Consider the following 22,528-nt stretch of genomic DNA (forward strand, 5'->3'; position numbering starts at 1 on the left):
GAGGCCTTGCCCCTCTCTGTAGCTGGTCGGTCAGTGAAGCAACATTAGTGCTGGTCAAAATTACTGTGCCTTATCCAGTGGGCGGGAGTGTCCCCAGACCTGCTTCTCCTGGGGCAAATCTCAGACCAGTGAACTGCTATGAAAATCCAGCATATGTAAGATGAATTTGAGCATCAACTGCATTTTCAAACAGATTCCAGTTTTAAAAAAATACTTTCCATCAAGACTTCTTCAAATTACAGATTCACTTAGGTGTAAGTACACTTTTTTTATTTATACAAATTCAGTTCAGGAATTTATGTCTTGAGTAAAATGGTATCTGAGATGCTTCCAGCAACAGGAGTGTGATACGCAGTTCACAATTAGGCAGCTTATCATATATGTACAAAACTTACCAAGAATATTCAAAATAGTGTTAATCTAACAGATATTTACTGAGCAGCTTCTCGGAGTAGAACCTGCCCTTGGTTCAAGGGACAGAGCAGTGAGCGAGGCAGGAGTCTGTCGTTGGAGAGCTTACGTTCTGGTGTATAGCACATTCACAGCATAAAGACAAGTCACTCTAAACAACACGGCAATAGGGCGGAACGTCACTAGCTCTGGAGAACAGCCGAGCGCCTGCTCTGTGTCTAGGCAGCCCTCTGCTGGGTGCTGTTTTGTGTACATGTTAAACAGTTCCAACCTTGAGGTGTGTTACATTTGACTGAAAAATGAAAACCAGTTATCCTCATAAAAGTTGTGAACACAGCGCACATGAATGCCGGCCCGCCCCTCGCAAGCAGACGAGTCCAGGGAGATCCCGGGGCAGCATTTTTGCACAGCACAGTGTGACTAATGCTCAGCGCTGGACAGCGGGGCAGTCCGGCTCAGGGCCAAACAGTGTGGACATCTGCCATGAAGACGCAGAACGTGGAACTGGGAACACAAAAGAATCACAAAATAACTGCAAAAGGGTCACAAAATAACTGCAAGGGGATCACAAAATAACTACCCAAATAAGACTGGAAGCAAAGTGTCATTCTCATCTTGGATGATGCAGCTCAAGGTAAGTTTTCTTCTTACTGCCTCTGGGCGGTTCCCGATACATGAAATTTTTATAGCAGAAAATTATAATTAATTTGATGTGGTAGAAATAATCCTAAGAATTCCCTTCTTTGGGGACAACAATAACTGACAGGGAGGTGTCTTAGTAACTTTTCTTAGCTTACTCCTAGTGATTGCAGATTCTCTCATGTCCTCGTAGGGGGCAGCTTTAGGGTGTGTGCCTGCTCTAAGCGTCAGGCTTCCCAGGGGCTCATTAACCCCATTTAGCGAACGCTTGGTTTAGTGGCTGCACGTGGAGGCCACTCTGGCTGCTGTACCTTTGCTGGCTCCTCTGATTTCAGAGGGCAGCTGTTGCTCCCTTTGTCCTGCAACCCTAGCTCCTGGCTCCTGGCCTTCAATGGCCCGCCCAGCAGGCACCTCCCCAGGGAGGCCGGCCCTTCCTTCCTTGGCTTCCTCCATCCTCTCTGGCCCCACAAAGTGCCTCTGGCTCCGCCTCCAGCTCTAGCCCAGCCTCCTGTCCAGGGAGAGATGGGCCAAAATGCCTGGGTACCTGGTGGTGGCCGGACACTCCCAGCCGCTGCCCAGGCTTCTCCATGTGGCTGTGCCAAGAGGGCCGAGCAGCTGCTCTTCCCCAAAGAAGTGACTAGCAGCACTCCACTCGGGGCAGGGAGCAGCAGGAGGAGGCCGAGGGGCAACTCAGCCCTCTGAGGTAGAGACATTTCATAGTGCCCACTGAGTGGTGCTTGTTGCTCTCGAGATGTGCATGGGGCCCAGCCTGGTTCTCTCTGCCATTCTCTTTACGGCTTCTAAGTGGTCATGCTACTGTTGGGATAAAGGACCAGCTGCAGTGGGAATGCCTAGCTCATCCTGGCTGGATGCTGGGCCTCCTGCAAGTCTGGACAGGTTGGGGGTGAGGGTGGGAAGCAGCTGATCTCTGTTGTAGACACAGGCTGGAGATGCTCCAATGGAAGGGTTAATGGTTGGCTGTCCTCATGAGAAAGGGGAAGCAATGTGAACCTTATCGTGCGGAAGAAAGGTGCTTTTGGAAGCAGGGGAGGCTGATGAAGAACTCTGTGGTCACTGTGCACAGGTGGTTTCTTGTTGGGTAACTGAGGCCAGGACGCTTTGAGGTGCAAAAATGTGGCATTGCTGCATGCCAGCTAGAGGCATTCTGGGTCCAAACTCGGCCACTCTTGGTCCAAACCTGGGAGTTGAGTGAAGTCTGTCCCAGAGCTAAGGTAAGAGTGAAATACATTTCTCTCTTCAAAGTTCAAGGCAGGCAGTCTTTGGAAAGGAAGCAGAGCCATGAGCGGTAAAGCTCCTGGGCTCAGCTCCACCCCTGAGTAAACAAGATCTGAATAAGGGTCCTGTGTTCTCTTTACATTGAAAAACATCTCTGGGTCTCAGTGGTAAAGAATCTGCTCTGCCATTCCAGGAGACGTAAGAGATGTGGGTTTGAGCCCTGGGTCGGAAAGATCCCCTGGGTGGGGAAGATCCCCTGGAGAAGGAAATGGCAACCTATTCCAGTATTCTTGCCTGGAAAATTCCATGGACAGAGGAGCCTGGTCCATGGGGGGTCACAGAAGAGTTGGACACGACTTAGCGACTAAATAACAACTTTGTTTTTCTACAAGTGTTAAAAGAATTAGTGGGTTATGATACCACCAGCTTCTTTCACTGAGTTCTGCATGGTCCAAGAAGTAAGTACATTTTGTGCCGGTCAGACGCTGTGTTCTGAGGGCATGCTCACATTTTAAAATAGAAAAACTTAGGGATTCCCTACAGTCAGAACTCCATACTTCCACTTCAGAAGGTGTGGGTTTGATCTCTGGCAGGGAAACTAAGACCCGGCATGCCGCGTGGCACAGCCAAAAAGAAATATTTAAAATAGAAAAACGTGTTTGTTAAAATGACAGCTGTCCTGGTGTGTGTGGGTGCACGGAGGCGGGTGTGCCGCTCACTGTTTGTTTCTCTGCCTGGGGAGAGGCTCCCGCTGGAACAGGCCAGGTGCTTCCCCGCCCTTCCCCAGGGATTCTCACAGGCCTCTTCGGAACAAACTTCAGGCTCGAAGCAGCTGGCTGATTTGAGTTACGTATCCCTACTCTACGAGGCTCAGTGTTGGACCATCCCCAACACCCTGAGAGGGAAATGCCCAGACCAGTTACAGGGAGGGGGAGCCCCTGGGGCACTCACATCACATTGGCCATTATTAACTAGGCATGATACTGGTCCTGCCTGCTGGGAAGGCACTTTGCTCCTGAGAGGGACCTGAGACCTCCTCCTCCTCCACCCACACCACAGCCCCACGTGGCTCTGGGGAAAAGGCCGTTTGCTCAAGGCAACTGGAGGCCCCAGTTCTCACTGCTGCTGCCATGGCCATGCAGGTCCAGGGAGGCCCAACCCCTCCTTTGGACCCCATGACCTCCTCCCTTTCCTCCTGCCGTGGGACCTCCAGGGAACTGAGTTAGCTCAGCTGTGGCAGCGTGCTGGAGTGGGGAGTGAGAGGGTGGTGTGGGGCAGCCAAGGAAATCCCCTGGGAAGGGGTTGCTCACAGAGAACCTGAGACCCAGAGGGCATGGGGCCTGCACCTAGAGGGACCTTGCACCTCCCAGTCTCTTCTAGGACAGCTGTCACGTCGTCCACTGCTTGCTTTGTGGCCCAGCCTTGACCTCTGACATCTCAGAGCCTCATCTGTCCTGCTCTGAATCATCACATGCAGTGGGTGATTCAATCCTCACTTCTGAGTGTCAGCAGCTCTCTCCCTGTCAAACCCCAACCTCCAAACTGCACCCTTTCCTCCTCCCTCCCTCACATGACAACTGCCCACTTCTCTGCTCTCTTTAGAGCAGGATTTCTCCAAGCAGTTATAAAGTTCTCTGCCATCTCCATTGCCCCCATCGGGTGCTGTGTTCCCCACCCCAGGGAGCGCTGTCTGCAGGACCACAGGACCGTGGGAGAGGGCATTGCAGGGCTCTGCCTTACCCAGGTGGCGCTAGTGGTAAAGAACCTGCCTGCCAATGCAGGAGACGTAAGAGATACAGGTTCCATCCCTGGGTCAGGAAGATCTCCTGGAGGAGGGCATGGCAACCCTCTCCAGTATTCTTGCCTGCAGAATACTCCCATAGACAGAGGACCCTGGAGGGCTACGGTCCATAGGGTTGCAAAAAGTCAGACAGACACGACTGAAGTGACTTCGAACACAAGCATGCCTTATCCTTCCAGCTTGTCCCCTCACTCCCATGGGTCTCCTCCTGACACCAAACCCAGGTCCCTCCCTGACCTGCACCTGAAGCAGCTTGCACAGGGAGCAGAGAGTGGTCGTGCTCTCTGGGCTTCTGTGACACCTCACCCCACCTCCACACCCTGGCTTCCCTCCCTCACTGGGACCCCTGACCTCTCATCCTTAGAGGGCTTCTGACTCAGCACAGACACCTTCAGTGCAATGAGCCCCAGGGTTGAAACCCTATCTGCACAAAACCGTCCACATCTTTGCAGAGATGGGACCTCGCTGAGTTCCAGGTTCAGGGCACCCACTCCCCTACTACCTTCCCTGGGATGCCCAAAAGGCTCTTCAGTGTTACATACCCCTCATCTGACCTGCCCCAGCTGTCCTGCCACATGGCCAACGAGCAGGAGAGAAAGAAAACCTGTCAGTCATCTGGACTCTAAAAGAAATCACATCCACGCCCGCCACAAACACCCCAGTCAAGCATTCAGCAAAGCTCAAAGAATTTTACCACGAATGCTCAGATACTCGGGCTTCCCTGGTGAAGTGGGTTCAGTTCCTGGATGGAGAAGATCCCTGGAGAAGGAAATGGCAACCAACTCTAGTATTCTTTCCTGGAGAATTCCATCAACAGAGGAGCTTGGCAGCCTGAGTCCATGGGGTCGCAGAGTCAGACTCCAGTGAACGACTGACTAGAGCAGAAAAACTAGTCAGCGGTGGAAAAAATTCAGGATGGTGGCTACCTCAGGGAGCTTCAACTAACGGAGCAGGCCTCTTTTGCTTAAGGCTTCTTTCCGAGTAATGTCTGGAGATTCACTCACGTTGGTGTCAAAGAGTGTTGTGTCCGGCGCTCAGACTCCGCGCCTGTGCCCTGGCCCTGCCCTCTCCCTTATTTCCATGCCCTGCCCTCGTGTTCTCCTATCACCTTCTTTCTGACCTCAGGGTCCCTGCACTTGCTAACTTTTTTCCTCATTCAGTCGTCACCACCACTTGCCTCTCCACTCTACAGTGGCCCTGTACACTGCCTCTTCTTTGCAGTACTGTTCCTGACTGAAATCGTATTTATTTGTTTGCAGTTTGTCCCACATGCCAGCTAAACTCAGTGTGAACCTGGCCCAGGTCCTCTTGTTCACAGCTGACCCCCCAGTGCTCATAAACCATAAATATGGTTTGACCATAAATATGGTCTTGAATGAAGGGGTGATGAGTGATTGAACATCTGAATAACCACTGCCAAGCAACTGCCAGCTCTTTCCTGCAAATCTGACCTGTAGCAGCTCTGTAGGAGGCTGGCAGATAGCTCCTTGAGGCTCCACCTCTGAATGATGGCACAGTTGCCACCTAGCTCTTGCTGAGTTTGCCCAGGCCCAGGGAAGAGGCACTCTGCGTGACAGGTGAGCAGCAGAGAGCTCTGGTTTGGCCACAGGTAGATCCCCGCCTGCTCAGTGACCATACAAAAGGGGGCTAGAAGGCTGGAGGGCAGGCATGGGATCCCCAGGCAGGGAGCAGGTCCCTTTGGTGTTCTGCTCTCTACTTTTCATCCCCTTTGGTTCCCACAAAACCCCAATATTTGATTAAGCATCCAGTCCATTGCTGGTGCACAACCTCCAACACATTTGCATCTCTGTGTTGGCAATTATGAAAAGCATTTCTCTATCAACAGGCGGATGACCCAAGAAAGCATCCATACTTTCCACTTAATCATCAAATTGCAGTTAATCAGAATCAGCCAAGACACATTTGCAAAAAGAACTGCAAACCACAATAGTTTCAAGATATCAGCTACTTAGGAACAGGTGCCTTTCCCAAGCTTGCTCTGCAGGTATAATGCTGCACGTTACTATCAGTTCATCGCTCTGAATTCCACTGTTTATTTGTGAGTTGCTACTTCACATGGCCATTTCTAGATAGTTTTTGTCTGTTTCCAAGAAGTAAGGCAATGTTCAGTTGGTTTAACAGACCAGGCTGCTCAGTTTTATTCCAGCCTTGGTATTTGGGCTGCCTTGAATTATGAGCTACACTCCACTGCCTCGCTAGAAATTTCTGCCTTTAGGTGGAGTAAAGGTTTTGTTTATTTAACATTTTTATTCAGAATATGTTCCCTAAATTTTTATATTTTTCCAGGTCAGTTTAATGACTCCCCTCTAGCTTTCCTTGGTTCTCCTCCTCAACTTCTGGCGTTTGGTTCATCTTGATAGAGTAACTTCTGCTAGGTTAGGGGGCGGCTCACAGACTCGGATGACTTGGGTATCTCCGGGGGAGGGCACTGGCCTGTAAGTATGCAGAATCAGGCTCCTGACTCAAAGGGGGCGCCCCTCGACCTTGACTTTCCTGGAAGCGGGACTCCGTGGACTGGGAGTCCCCAGTGCCCGGGGAGGGAGTCGGTGTCCAGATACGTCTGTCTGCAGAATTAAAGCGTGAAGGTGGCCCCTTCTCCTGCCCGGGGCCGCAGCGGGGCCTCGGGGTTGGGGGCCAGCGAGGAGGTGGCTTCAGCATCTGTCCCCGTTGCTCCTTCCCCCGCACGTGTTCGCGTTCCAGGGCAGCCTGGGACAGCCGGGGCGGGGGAAGCTCCGGGCGGGGCGCCCCAGCGGGGCAAGGGGGCTCGTTCGTGTTTATTATAACTTCACTCCCTTTTAAAGGAAAGCTATGCCCGGAATCCGGGAGGTGGCGAGCGAAGCCGGCGGGGAGGACGTGACCCGCGCGCTCCGCAGGCCGTGTTCGGGTGTCCCCAGAGGCGAGGCTGCGAGGGTGGCGCGCGCCCCCTCCTTGCCCTCCGGCGCGCTGTGCCCACCGCCTCCCCCCGCCTCCCGCACCCCCACCTCCTGGGCGCGGCGGGCCCACCCCACCCTGCCCTTCAGAGCGAGCCCCCACCTCCGGCTCGCCCGGCTGGGCGGGGCGGGGCCGGGCGGGCGGAGCGGCTCCGGCCTTTTTTGGGCGTCTCCTCGCTCCGGGCGCGGACCTGCCGGCGGGCGCTCCGCGAGCGGCGGCGGCGGCGGCTCAGGGGTCCCGAGGCGGCCCGGGTTCGGCGTGCGCAGCCACCATGACGGGAAGGTAACTGCCCCTCCCCGCGCCCCTGGGCGGTGGGCGCCGTGGGCCCGGGCGGGGGCGCCTGGGGCGCCAGGCTGGGCGGGGCTGCGGGGCAGGACCCCGGCCAGCCCAGACCCCTGCGGGCACCCCGGCCTCACCAGGCCCCTCCCCGGGTGGCAGCGCTGGTCAAGTCAGGGGCGCCTGCCCCGCTCCCGCGTGTCCAGCCCTCTGGCCGGCCCAGGGCAGCGGCAGGTGAACGGTCTGTGCTGTCCCGGACGACGGAGCCATTACCACACCCGCCCTCTGCTCCCGAGAACTAGCGCTCCGAGGGGCCAGGGACTTGCTCAAGGTCACTACCAACTGAAAGGCACGGCGTCAAAATCCAGGCGGTCGGCTCCCGCCGGCTTCCCTGTCCCCTCGCTGGGTGACCCTGGTGACAGGTCACCTCTGGAGCCTTCTGTTTCCTGCTCTGTAAGATGGGGTGGTAAAAATGGTAAACGGTCGGTCTGGGGACCTAGCCAGACCTGCCCCCAACACAGGCTGCACAGGGATGGGTTGAACCCCAGAAACTCCCCCAGGCCTGGCCCGGTTTCCACTTTTATATCCCTTGTGGCCATTTCACAGATGAGATGACTGACGCCCCATAGGCCAAGTGACTCACCAGGCCAGTCACATGGCCACCAGTGTCTGGCCAGTGCTGGCCCCCGCAACCCTTTCTGGAACCTGGCTGGGTACAAGTGCATGACTCAGGGGTGGGAGGGGCTGGTCTCTGAGGCCCACAGGCCCCCTTCCAGCCAAGCCCTGGGAGGAGGATGCTCTTCTTTATGACCCCTTGACTTGGGGCTGGAGGCTAGAGGGGACCCCGTGGCTTTGCTGGGGAAAGGAGCTTGGAGAGGCAGTACTCAGAAATGGGGAGCAGCCACAGAGGGCAGAGTGGTGGCCCCAAAACCTAGGCGATGTGCAGGACAGTCACCCAGCCTTCAGGGTCACACAGATCGCTATGAAGGCTATGGCCTGGAGTCCTAGGGCAGTCCCAGGAGCCAGCACAGATCCTGTTACTGGGGAGTCCTGTGCTTCACATGCAGTTTACTGCCCACTTCCCAGACCTCCCACCGCAGCCCAGGTCTGCCGACAAAACCCGCTCCCAGTGCTCACCCCTCCTAGTGTGCTCTTGCCTTCCTGTCCCTCGCAGGGCACCCCTGCCGGCTACCTCACTCCCCACCCTCTAAGCTCCCGAGGAAGAAAAGGGGGAGAGAACAGGGACAGAATCAGGAGCAGCGACAGATGGGTGTTGGTGTGGGGCTGGGATGCGTGACAGGTGGTTTTCCAGGCAGAGCGGAGATCGTGTAAGGCCGAGCTGCAGGATGTCAGCGTCTATAGAAGCTTCAGCTCTGATGCTCTGGGGTGGGGAGAGGCAGAAACCAGATGCACCTCTGTTCCCTCAGCAGGAACTCTTTCCCCCCTGAACCCCGGGGGTCTTCCGGGGAGAGGGGGGTATCAGGTTGGCCAGAGGATAGCGCCGCAGGAGAAGCTGGGAATGCAGGCCAGGGTGGGAACAGGGGCCAACCTGCTCCAGCTGCTGCCCGGCTCCAGTGGGCACCCTGAGCCCAAAAGATGCTAGTCATCAAATGACACAGGGACTGGAGTGAGCCTTGGAGAACTCTGAGTTGGGTTAAAAGTAAAACTGCTTATCTTAGAGAGTTAGGGAGTTAGTAAAGAATCTGCCTGCAATGTGGGAGATCTGGGTTCTATCCCTGGGTCAGGAAGATCCCCTGGAGAAGGGAATGGCTACCCACTCCAGCACTCCTGCCTGAAGAATTCCCTGGACAGAGGAGCCTGGCAAGCTACAATCCACTGAGGTTGCAAAGAGTTGGACACAACTGAGCAACTAATACTTTCACTCCCTCACTAGGAAAAACCCAGAAACAAAGAGGTAACAGAAACGTTAACATAAAGAAAGAAAGAAAATAGCCTGTGGTTCCACTCTTCAGAAAAGCCCTCAGTAACATTTTGGTGGTTTTCTTCTTTTCTTGTGTATTCTTCTGCTCTTTTCTTTTTCACAAGCTGGGAGTGATCTGTGAGCCCATGCTCCCATCCTCCTTTGAAGTTGGCCTACCACATGTGGCATCCATGCCAGGAGCGGCTGATCTCCCTTCCACATGCAGGCATAGGGGCCAGCCTGGCAGAGGAATGGACGTCCGACCCAGCCTTTGGGGTGGGTGAGGTTTTTCCTGTCCCAGAAGCTGTGGAGTTTCCTTTTCATTCTGTTTCATGCCACTGTGCCCTCTACACATCCACTACCCCCATGAGATGCCAGGGCAGTTCTCACACCTGGATGCTGGTTTTCCCCACATTATCCCTTGCTGCCCAGACCAGACTGATTTTTGGAAATTACCCTCTCCTTGTACACCTCCTGCACCTTCTGGGCTCTCCCTGGCAACAGTGTAAAGCCCCAGCCCTCCAAGCAGGTGAGACAAGAGGGAGGTCAGTGGGGGAGCCGCTGAAGTGACCTGGAGTGCCATGCATGGCTGGGCACTTTGGAACTACTCCTCTGAGTACTGTTAGGAAAGGGGCTGCTGAGGAAGAGACAGGGAAGGAGACCAGCCAGGTGGCAAGCAGTGATGAAGCCTCTCCTTGGCAGCCATGGGGCAAGAGAAGAGGAGAGCGATTCAGGAGACCTGGGAGGTGGAGTCTGGACCCAGGGCAGGTGCCCAGTTTGTGGTGGCAGGTGTGGGAGTGGACACAGAGCTAGTTTGGGCCATGAAGCATTTGGAGAGCGGTGGTAAGTCTCAGGGGAAACCCTGAAACTGGACATGAGGGCCTGTAGCCCAGGAGAGGGCTGAGCTAGGCCAGAAGAGTGAATGAGGCCTGGGACATGGGCGTGGTTATTTAGGGAGCCTCCATGCTGTGGGAAGAGGCTCAGCCCTGGCTGCAGCCCCGAGAACTCTGGACTTAAAAACACCGTGTCTTTGTCCCAGCTGAAGGGACCTTTGACGTCAACGTTTTCCAACCTTGGGCGGGTTACCTCCCCTGCCCAGGGAGCTGACCTGTCAGCGGCTGTCCTCCAGAGGGAGCCTGGGGCACCATGCACACAGCTGTGACTCAGTGGCTTGGCCTGTTGGAGGGGAGGCCCACCCACCACATGACCGACACCCACAGAGGCCGCCAGCTCACAGCCGGGCCCCATCCTTGGCACAGTGCAGAGTGGGGCTGCTGGATCCCTGTCCTCACACCTACCAGCCCCCTCACCCTGTCCACCACACCCCCTCAGTGCTCCCAGATGCTCCCCACCCTCCTCAGGAATATGCCCAGTGACTCCCTCAGCAGAGGAGCTTGCCAAGGAGCAGCTAGGGTGGCAGCCAGAGGCCCTGGGACAGCACATGGGGCTGTGATGGACTCAAGGGTTTAAGCAAAGTGTGAAGCAGGTGACAGGGGATGTGCAGCTGGGCCCTGAGCCCCAGACTGGGCCCCACCCATGGCCCTCACCTCCTCCCTTTTCTTCTTCTGGTGGAGACTCCCCTCTCTGGCTGGCCACGGGAGTGCCATGGGGCCTGATCTATAGGGTGTGCGCAGTTCCATGCTGTAACACCTCTTACTTCAAGAGGTGTTGGGCTCACTTCAAGCTACCAAGGTGATGTGAACCAGTTCCCAGAATTCCTGAAAACTGAGGACTCGGCACTTGTGAGCTGGCCTATTGCTTGAGGAGGGCCTGGGCTCTCCCTGCACAGCGGTTGACCTACCTCTCCAGCCACACGTCCGCTCTCTGCTTCCATCTACTACGTAGGGTCACACTTAAACCATCCTTAGGGCTTCATTTCTGCCGGGGGGTGGGGGAGGAAGGGAGGGGAGCAGAGGGAGGCACCTGAACAGTCCTTCTTGTTCTGTTTATTCAGATCTTCTAGATTTTGGATGATGACTGTTTATTCGAGATGACCTGATAAGATGATCTTAATGAGACGCTCACGTGAGATGACTGTATCTCACTAAGATGAGATGTCTCATATGCGTGTATATAAAACCAAACATACATGCACCGTAAGAAAATACAATCACTCAGAATGTCCTGATGAAATTATCATTCATCTCAGCCATGCCAAAGGATCTGGGCGAGTTGTCTTCAGTCCCCCAGTGAAACTGGCTCTGGCAGAGAGGCTGTGGTGGTATCGCTGGCTGCCCTGGGGATGGCACTCACCGCCCAGAAAGAGATAGCAACCCCACCTCCCAGCTTCGTGCTGCTTCTGGGGCTCTTGTCTCTTAGTAAGCAGCATAGTTGCATTCTTCACTATGTGTGTGCTGCTTTAACATTTGAGATATGAATCCCATGCCATGAAATTCACTATCAGAGTGTGCAGGTCAGTGGTTTATAGTATATTTACCAGGTTATGCAACCATCACCACCAATTCTGAATATTTTCATCACCCCCAGAAGAAACCCATTTGCAGCTAATCCCTTCTTCCCCCAGCCCCTGGCAATCACTAGTCTGCTTTCTGTCTCTACAGGTTTGCCTGTTCTGGACATTTCATATAAATGGAGCCATACATTATGTGGCCTCTTTTTTTTTTTTTCTGCCTAGCTTCTTTCATTTGGCATAATGTTTTCAAGGTGCATTTATATTGTTGTATGAATCAGTACTTTGTTCCTTTTTTGACCAAATAATATGCCCTTATATGGATAAACCACATTTTATCTGTATATTCATCTGTGGTGGAAATTTCGTTTCCACTTTTGGCTCTTATGAATAAGTGCTGCTGTGAATATTCCTACATATATTGTCTACTATCTGGAGAATATACCTAGGAGTGGAATTTGGGGGTCCTATAATAACTTTATGTTAAACTGAGGAATTGCCAAGCTGTATTCCAAGTAACTGCATCAATTTTACATTCACATCAAGAATGTCTGAGGGTTCCGTTTTCTCCACTTACCGTTATCTGTTTTTGTAGGTGTAAAGTGACACCACATTATGGTTTTGACTTTTATTTCCCTAGTGACCTGTGATCTTGGACACTTTTTCAGGAGCTTATTGGCTGCTTGTTGATCTTATCTGGAGAAATGTCTACTCAAATTCTGTGCCTGTTTTAAGATTGTGTTCTTTTTATTGCTGGATTGTAAGAGTTCATTATTCTGGATACTAGATATTTATCAGATATATAATTTGCAAATATTTTCTGCTGTAGGTTGTCTTCACTTTCCTGGTAGTGTCCTTAAATACACAGAAGTTCTAAACTTTGGTGAAGTTCTACTTATTTCTTTGTGCCTAGAGTCTGAGCTGCAGCTGCAGGGTCTTTTGTTGCTGTGTGTGAGCTCTCCAGTTGTGGCACATGGGCTTACTTTCTCTGCAGCTTGTGGGGTCTTACTTCCCCTACCAGGGATGGGACTGCACCCCCATGTTGCAAGGCAGATGATTAACCAGAAAGTCCCTATTTATTTATTTCTGATGGCTTGAGTTTTTTGGTGTCATATCTAGGAAACATACCTAATTTATAAATATTTACACATATGTTTTTTTTTTTCCCCTGGAGTTTTTCGTGTTAACTCTTTAATATTTCAATTTTCAGTACCTGAGTCAGTTTCTATATATGAGTCAGTTTTTATATATGACCTGAAGTGGAGGTTTAAAATCATCCTTTTTTTTTTTAATTTTTAATTTTATTTTATTTTTAAACTTTACATAATTGTATTAGTTTTGCCAAATATCAAAATGAATCCGCCACAGGTATACATGTGTTCCCCATCCTGAACCCTCCTCCCTCCTCCCTCCCCATACCCTCCCTCTGGGTCGTCCCAGTGCACTAGCCCCAAGCATCCAGTATTGTGCATCGAACCTGGACTGGCATCTCGTTTCATACATGATGTATAGAACAGTCTTATGGACTCTGTGGGAGAGGGAGAGGGTGGGAAGATTTGGGAGAATGGCATTGAAACATGTAAAATCATCCTTTTGCATGTGACTATTCAGTGGTTCTAGCATCATTTGTTGACAAGACTATTCTTTTATCATTGAATTGTCTTGGCAGGCTTGTCAAAAGTCAGTTGACCCATAATAAAAGCCATATATGATAAACCCAGAGCAAACATTATCCTCAATGGTGAAAACTTGAAAGCATTTCCCCTAAAGTCAGACACAAAACAAGGGTTCTCTCACCACTACTATTCAACATATTTTTGGAAATTTTACCCACAGCAATCAGAGAAGAAAAAAAAACAAAAGGAATCCAGATTGGAAAAGAAAAAGTAAAACTCTCACTGTTTGCAGATGACATGATCCTCTACATAGAAAACCCTAAAGACACCACCACTGATCACTAGAGCTAATTGATGAATATAGTAAAGTTGCAGGATATAAAATTAACACACAGAAATCCCTTGAATTCTTCCACACTAACAATGAGAAAACAGAAAGAGAAATTAAGGAAACAATTCCATTCACCATTGCAATGAAAATAATAAAATAGGAATAAATCTACCTAAAGAAACAAAAGACCTATATATAGAAAACTATAAAACACTGATGAAAGAATTCAAAGATGACACAAATAGATGGAGAAATATACCACGTTCATGGATTGGAAGAATCAATATAGTGAAAATGAGTATACTACCCAAAGCAGTCTATAGATTCAATGCAACCCCTATCAAGTTACCAATGGTATTTTTCACAGAACTAGAACAAATAATTTCACAATTTGTATGGAAATACCAAAAAACCTCGAATAGCCAAAGCAATTGAGAAAGAAGAATGGAACTGGAGGAATCAACCTGCCTGACTTCAGACTATACTACAAAGCTACAGTCATCTAGATAGTATGGTACTGACACAAAGACAGAAATATAGATCAATGGAACAAAATAGAAAGCCCAGAGATAAATCCACACACCTATGGACACCTTATCTTTGACAAAGGAGGCAAGAATATACAATGGAGAAAAGACAATCTCTTTAACAAGTGATGCTGGGAAAACTGGTCAACCACCTGTAAAAGAATGAAACTAGAACACTTTCTAACACCATACACAAAAATAAACTCAAAATGGATTAAAGATCTAAATGTAAGGCCAGAAACTATAAAACTCGTAGAGGAAAACATAGGCAAAACACTCTGTGACATAAATCACCGCAGGATTCTCTATGACCCACTTTCCAGAGTAATGGAAATAAAAGCAAAAATAAACAAATGGGACCTAATTAAACTTAAAAGCTTTTGCACAACGGAGGAAACTCTAAGCAAGGTGAAAAGGCAGCTTTAAGAATGGGAGGCAACAATAGCAAACGAAGCAACTGACCAAGAATTAATCTCAAAAATATACAAGCAGCTCATGCAGTTCAATACCGGAAAAATAAACGACCCGATAAAAAAAGTGGGCCAAAGAACTAAGCAGACGTTTCTCCAAAGAAGACATACAGATGGCTAACAAACACATGAAAAGATGCTCAACATCACTCATTATCAGAGAAATGCAAATCAAAACCACAATAAGGTATCATCTCACGCTGGTCAGAATGGCTGCTATCAAAAAGTCTACAAACAATAAATGCTGGAGAGGGTGTGTAGAAAAGGGAACCCTCTTACACTGTTGGTGGGAATGCAAACTAGTACAGCCACTATGAAGAACACTGTGGAGATTCCTTAAAAAACTGGAAATAGAATTGTCATATGACCCAGCAATCCCACACCTGGGCATATACACTGAGGAAACCAGAATTGAAAGAGATACCTGTACCCCAATGTTCATCACAGCACTGTTTACAATAGCCAGGACACGGAAGCAACCTAGATGTCCATCAGCAGATGAATGGATAAGAAAGCTGTGGTACATATACACAATGAATATTACCCAGCTATTAAAAATAACACATTTGAATCAGTTATAATGAGGTGGATGAAACTGGAGCCTATTATACAGAGCAAAGTAAGTCAGAAAGGAAAACACCAATACAGTATATTAACACATATATATGGAATTTAGAAAGATAACGATGACTCTATTTGTGAGACAGCAAAAGAGACACAGACATAAAGAACAGACTTTTGGACTCTGTGGGAGAAGGCGAGGGTAGGATTTGAGAAGATTGCATTGACACATGCACATTACCATATGTGAAATAGATCACCAGTCCAAGTTTGATGCATGAAACCAGGCACTCAAAGCCGGTGCACTGGGACAACCCTGGGGGATGGGATGGGCAGGGAGATGGGAGGGGGTTGCAGGATGGGGGAACACATGTACACCCATGGCTGATTCATGTCAATGTATGGCAAAAACCACTACAATATTGTAAAGTAATTAGCCTCCAATTAAAATAAATAAATAAATTTTAAGAATCAGTCAACCATGGATGTGTGGGATTATTTCTGAATTCTCAATCCATTCAGTTGATGTATCTGTCTGTCCTTATGCCAGTACCTTACTGTTTTGATTACTGTAACTCAGTAGTAAGTTAGGAAATTGGAAAACGTGAGTCCTCTGGTTTTGTTCTTCAAGTTGTTTTCAATAACTATTCTGAGTTCCTTGTGTTTATTTCCATGTGGATTTTAGGATTACCTTGTCCATTTCTATTAAAAAGGCAGTTGGAATTTTGATAGGGATTGTGTTGAATCCATAGGTCATGTGTGGGAGGGGGAAATATTGCTGTCTTAACGATGTTAGGTTTTATAATCCATGAACAGGGGATGTCTTTCTGTTTCTTTAGGTATTCTTTAATTTCTTTCAACAATGTTGTGTAGTTATCAGTATATATAACATGTGTGCAGGCTCAGTCATGTCTGACTCTTTGCAACCTCATGGGCTAGCATCCTCTGTCCATGGAATCTTCCAGGCCAGAATACCAGAGTGTGTTGCTTTTTCCTACTCCAGGGAATCTTCATGACCCAGAGAGTGAACCCACGTATCATGCGCCTCCTGCATTGGCAGGCAGATTCTTTACCACTGTGCCACCTAAGGCTTACACTTCTTTGGTTAAATTTATTTCTAAGTATTTTTTCCTTTTGATGCTATTTGATCCCATGGACAGAGGAGCCTGATGGGCTACAGTCCATGGGGTCACAAAGAGTCAGACACTACTGAAGCAACTTAGCATGCACACATAGCCATTCCTGTCTTCTTTTGGTTGCAGTTTGTATAGTATATCTTTGACATTCTCTTACTTTCCATCTTTTTGTGGTTTTGAATGTAAAGTGAGTCTCTTGGAGAAAGCATATAATTGGATCACCTTTAAAATATTCATTTAAAGAAAGTTAAAAAACTTTCTGATTGGAAAGTTTAATACATTTCAATTCAGTTCAGTCGCTCAGTCATGTCTCACTCTTCGTGACCCCATGGACTGCAGCACGCCAGGCTTCCCTGTCCATCACCAACTCCCGGAGCTTGCTCAAACTCATGTCCATCGAGTCAGTGATGCCATCCAACCACCCCATCCTCTGTCGTCCCCTTCTCCTCCTGCCTTCAGTCTTTCCCAGTATCAGGGTCTTTTTCGATGTGTCAGTTCTTTGCATCAGGTGGCCAAAGTACTACTGGAGCTTCAGCTTCAGCATCAGTCCTTCCAGTGAATATTCAGGACTGATTTCCTTTAGGATTGACTGGTTTAATCCATTTAGTTAATGTACTTACTGATAACTGGGGTTTACATCTGCCACTTTGCTATTTTTTTCTATATATCATGTCTTTTTTTGTTTCTCACTTCCTACACCATTGCCTTCTTTTGTGTTAAATTATGTCATTATGCAGTCATATTTAAGCCAAATGGGAAAAAAGGTTTACAAGCAAAAAATACATTTGTATTGCCTTTTATATTTATCTTATGGTTAGCGTTACTGCTCTTAGTTTCTTCATGTAGATTCGAATTGTTGTCCAGCGTCCTTTCATTTCATCCTGAAGAAATCTCTTTGGTATTTCCTTTTAACTCTAGGATTTCTATTTGGTTCCATTTTATCATTTCTATCAATTGATATTCTACATTTGATAATGCATCATTTTCATGCTTTTCTTTAGGTTTTTAGACGTGGCTTCCTTTAGTTCTTTGAACATATTTAAATTAGCTGATTTGAAGCCTGTCTAGTAAGTCTAACATCTGGGCTTCCTCAGGGCTTCCTTTCTACTCATTGCTTTTCTTTTTTCCCCCCTGTGTCTAGGTCATTTTTTGTTGTTGTTTTTTTTGCATGTATTTTAACTTTTGCTGAGAACGGAACTTCTCAAATAAAATAATGTGGTGTGGCAGCTTTGGAAACCAGATTCTCCCTAATCCCCTGGTTCTGTTGGTGCTGCTTATGATTTGTTTGTTTAGTAACTTTCCTGAACTTACTCTGTAAAGTCTATATCTCTGTCATTTGTGGCCACTGCAGTCTCTGCCTGATTAGTTTAGTGGCCAGCTAATGACTGGACAGAGATTTTCTTTTTTTTTTTCTTCAACCATGCTGCATGGCCTGTGGGATCTTAGTTCCCTGACCAGGGGTTGAACCTGAGTCCCCTGCATCCCTGCATAGGAAGCTTGGAGTCTCAGCCACTGGACTACTATGGAAGTCCTTGGATAGAGATATTTTTGAATGCCTGAAACTGTTGACTTAAAAAAATGCACAATGTGCGAGTTGTGAGTTAAGTTTTATCTGGGTCAAAGTGTGGGCTATACCCCGGGAGACAGCATTTCAGATAGCTCTGAGACGCTGCTCTCAGTGGGGTAGGGGGGAAGGTCAGTATACTTAGGATTTTGGTGACAGGATAACACGTGCAATTAAGCACTTTTTTTGGGGGGGAGGGCAAAGGGTTTCTGCTAGTCATGAGGAACTGCCGTCACCATGAAGGATTTTAGTGCTTTTCTCGATATGAGAAGATATGTAACTATAATACCTGTTCTACCAGTTTTTCTCAGAGCACAGAGTGCCTCACTTCTGCTCTCCATCCTGATCTCCTTTCAGAGAGTATTAAAAGTTAGCAGATACAGCAGCACCTGATTTAACCCTTGTAGAAGTAGATGGCAAGTGCCGATGGCAAATGCCAAAATTTGTAGTTGACAAAATCAGTGTCTCCCAGCTTTTACAGAAGGCTCTGAATGTATTTTGGGGCACGTTTTCAACATTCAACCTGGCATTTTACAACTCTGCCCTAGTCCTCATTTCCTGCTGTATGGAGCTAAAAGGATCTGTCAGAAGTGAAAGCTTAGGACCTTCTAAGGTCTTTCCTGAGCATACACACAGCCCTGGGCATGTGCATGGCCTTCTAGTTTCCCAGAGATATGTCAGTTCTTTTCAGAGCTCCTAAGCACATCTAATTCCTTGGTTTTTCCTTTTAAGCTTGTTTAAGTTAGTCATCTGTTTGCCCAACTGTTATCCATTGTCTGTGACAATGACATCATAGGTAGTTTTGATAGTAATATATTTGAAAAACTCTCCCTAGGAGAGGCTTTCAGCCCTGGGTTGATATGACTGAGGTCACATGAAGAAAAGCCTTCAAGTGTGATCTTCAAGGGAAGACCAGGTCATTCTTTGGGAATGAAGCCTTGAAAGAATTTCAGCCCTCTTCTCCCCCATTACTGGGAATGTCGGCAGTTACTTTTCTAGGCAGCTATGGAGTTAGGAATTGGGGATTAAGGTACTAAGATAAATTAAAATACCATAAAAGTGTTCTTATGAAGATTCAGCTTTTTTTTTTTTTTGCTTTTATTCCATCCCAGTTATTATTTTTTTATTTTTTCTCCCAGTTATTTTTTAGCTTATGTATTTTTATTGAGATATAATATTAATTTTAGAAAATGTGCAATATAATGATTTGATGTTTGTATATATTGTGAAATGATCACACAGTAAGTCTAGTTAACACCTGACACCATAATTATAAAAATTTTTTTCCTTGTGATGAGAACTTTTAAGATTTATTCTCTTAGCAACTTTCAAATATGAAATACAGTATTATTAACTATAGTCACCCTGCTATACATTACATCCCCATGACTTATTTATCTGATAAATGGAATTTTGTACTGTTGATTCCCTTCACCCATTTTGGCCACTTCCCATCCCCCACCTCTGGTAGCCATCAAACTATTCTCTGTATCTGACCTGGGCTTTTGTTTCTAAAATTACACATGTAAGAATAAATAAAATTCCACACATAAGTGTGATCATGCAGTATTTTTCTTTCTCTGACTTATTTCACTTAGCATATGCCCTCAAGTTTCATCCACATTGTAGCATATGGCAAGATTTCATTCTTTTTTTTTTTTGCTGCACTGAGTCTTCATCGCTGCTCGGGGGCTTTCTCTAGTTTTGGGGAGAGAGGGGCACTCTTCATTGCGGTGTGCAGGCTTCTTATTGTGGTGGCTTCTTGTTGCAGAGCATGGGTTCTAGGCACAGGGGCCTCAGTGGTTGCAGCACACGGACTCAGTGGCTGCAGCTCAAGGGCTCAGCGGGTGTGGCTTGCAAGCTGCAGAGCACCGCCTCAGTAGTTGTGGCACACAGGCTTAGTTACTCTACAGAATGCGCAATCCTCCTGGACCAGGGATCAAACCCGTGCTCCCTGTGTTGGCAGGTGGATTCTTAACCACTTCCACCAGGCAAGTCCCTTTTGTTCTTTTTTATGGCCAAATAGTATTCCATTTCATTTGTATACCACATCTTCTTTATCCATTCATCCATCAATAAACACTTTAGGTTCTTTCTATACCTTGGCTTTTGTAAATAATGCTGCAATGAACTTAGGGGTGTGTATATCTTTTCTAATGAGTGTTTTTGTTTCCTTCAGATAAATACCCAGAAGTGGAATTGCTGGATCATATTGTAGTTCTATTTTTAAATTTTTTTGAGGAAACTCTATACTGTTTCCATGGTGGCTGCATCAATTTACATTCCTTTGAACAGTATGCAAAGGTTCCTTTTCCCCACATCCTCACCAATACTTGTTATTTCTTGTCTTCTTGGTAATAGCCTTTCTGACAGGTGAGAGGCGATATCTCATTGAGGTTTTGACTTGCATTTCCTTAACGATTATGATTATAATATATTGAGCATATTTTCATGTACCTTTTGATCATGCACATGTCCTCTCAGCTGTTTTTCTTGCTGTCTGCTTACTGCAAGTCTTTGGTTAATTTATAGAGTTCTGACAAAGGGGACTCTTGACAGTTTGTGCTAGTTTTTTCATTGCTTTTGTGGTTGTTGTTTAGTCCCTAAGTTGTGTCTGACACTTTGCGACCCCATGGACTGTAGCCTGCCAGGCTCCTCTGTCCACGGGATTTCCCAGACAAGGATACTGGAGTGGGTTGCCATTTCCTTCCCCAGGGTATCATCCTGATCCAGGGATTGAACCCATGTCCCCTGCATTGGCCAGCGGATTCTTTATTGCTAAGCTACCAAGGAAATCCTTCATTGCTTTTACGGAAGGACAGACTTTCAGAGGTCCTTATTCTGCCATTTTTGCTGACATCATTTTTGCTGTGTTTTTGCAACTGTGTTCTCTGGAGCCAGAATGCTAGACAGGGAGGCCTGCATGACTGGCAGCCTCACCCTGCAAGAGAGGCTGCAGAATGGGAAAACAAGGCTATGCAGAGATTTGGGATTTGGACTCAATCAGTCACTAACTTTCTCTCAATTTCTAGCCTGTGGTGCCCCTTTTACAGTAAATATTTGTTGAATCAATCAGTGTTTGGTAATCTTGGACTTGAACTTCATTTAAAATGGTGATGTGCAAAACAGTTGTGGCTATAGCCTCCCTCCCAGGTCTATCCACCATTGTGGACGTGTTCCCTCATTAAACGTGACTCTGACTCTGGCTGAGAGCTCTGGGTTCTAGAGATCAGAATTTCCATATGGGTCAGGTTGAATGGAGGCTGGTAAGAGGGGCCTAGGCCCTGGGCCATCAACTTGAAGCTGCCCTAGGAAAACTCTATACCCTAGCTTTCTTAAGCATTCAGCTCTAAATCAGAAGGCAGGAGGTGATCCTTCTAGTTGTCGGCTCCAGGCTCAGCTTCTCTATGCCCTTTTAGCCCCTGGTGCCACCTTTAAGAAAATATTTATTGAATTGATCAGTACTTGATACCTTTGGAATCAAGGTGTATTGACAAACTGTACTGCACACGGTGCTTGTAGTCACCTGGCTATGTTTGGGGGTTGACTCCCAGAGCGGTTAAGGAGCACTTACTTCCTCGAGTTTGAATTTATTGGGCGATGTTCGTTCTTTGATGTGTAGGCCCAGCATCTGAGTGCTGATTGATCCCCTCTAAAGTTTCCTCCTTTCCCAGTGTCAGAAGACCTTGCTGTCTGGAATGATGGAAGGCAGGGGAAGATACTGCTCATGCTTTCTGACCTCACTAGAGAGGTTTTTCAGGGAAATGGAATCAATGTGATAGATTTCTGTGAGTGCTGTGGATCCTTATTAAATGCTGATCGTGGTTCTTCCTTGGCCATCAGTGGCCACAGTTCAGATGCTGGTCATGGGTGTTTGCACATAGATCACAGTAGCCCCACCAATAAATACCTTTAGATAAAAATGCATGGAAACCATGGGGGTCTTCCATCAGAACCTGCTGCTTCTGCTCTCCATGAAGAGCTGGGGGACTGCATGCCCTCCAGGTTTTGACCGTGTGAACTTCTTTTGGAGTGGATGGTTATTTGTTGGCCAGGTCCAGGGACTGGGCTGCCCTGGTCTGGGTCTCCTGTGCTGTACTTAGTAGCTCAGTCATGACCAACTCTGCGACCATGGATTGTAGCCCACCAGGCTCCTCTGTCCCAGGGATTTCCCAGGCAAGAATACTGGAGTGGGTTGCCATGCCCTCCTCCAGGGGATCTTCCCAACCCAGGGATCCAATCCAGGTCTGCCGCATGGCAGGCAGATTCTTTACTGTCTGATCCACCAGGGAAGCCCAAGAACACTGGAGTAAGTAGCCCATCCCTTCTCCAGGGCATCTTTCTGATCCAGGAATTGAACTGGGGTCTCCTGCGTTGCAGGCAGATTCTTTGCCAGCTGAGCTACCAGGGAAGCTGGGTCTCCTGGGTCTCCCTGGGTCTCCTAGGTGGCTGCACTTTCTCAGGGAAGAGACCAAGGCAGAAAGTGGGCACGTGTGTGAATCCCTCATCAGCTTCTTGACTGCAGGATTCGTAAGCTGGCTCAGGTCCATACTGCCCTCCTCAAAGGAGGACATACCATCCTCAGGGTGTTCAGGGGGCTTAGGATTTCCTCGGAGGCTCCTGGCAGCCCGGGATCTCTAGGCAGCCTGCCCTGCCACTGTGGACTCACCTCTGTGC

At 48.1% G+C, this 22,528-nt stretch overlaps 1 protein-coding gene across 2 annotated transcripts in view; it reads left to right on the forward strand.

The window, feature by feature from the left end:
• The first annotated feature begins 1,579 nt into the window (after positions 1–1,579).
• Positions 1,580–22,528, forward strand: part of LIMS2 (LIM zinc finger domain containing 2) — a 44,100-nt gene continuing 23,151 nt past the window's right edge. Inside the window, exon 1 of one of the 2 annotated variants that reach the window (XM_005202198.4) lies at positions 1,580–1,753. Coding sequence is in view for 1 of the 2 variants with exons in the window: in NM_001130751.1 (NP_001124223.1) it covers positions 7,311–7,321 (11 nt within the window). In the remaining variant the exon portion in view is untranslated. Of the gene's footprint in view, positions 1,754–7,234; positions 7,322–22,528 lie in introns of those variants that run through there. The other variant, NM_001130751.1, reaches the window with a different exon arrangement.

This window comes from Bos taurus, chromosome 2, assembly GCF_002263795.3.
Source record: "Bos taurus isolate L1 Dominette 01449 registration number 42190680 breed Hereford chromosome 2, ARS-UCD2.0, whole genome shotgun sequence".
NCBI classification, from domain to species: domain Eukaryota; kingdom Metazoa; phylum Chordata; class Mammalia; order Artiodactyla; family Bovidae; genus Bos; species Bos taurus.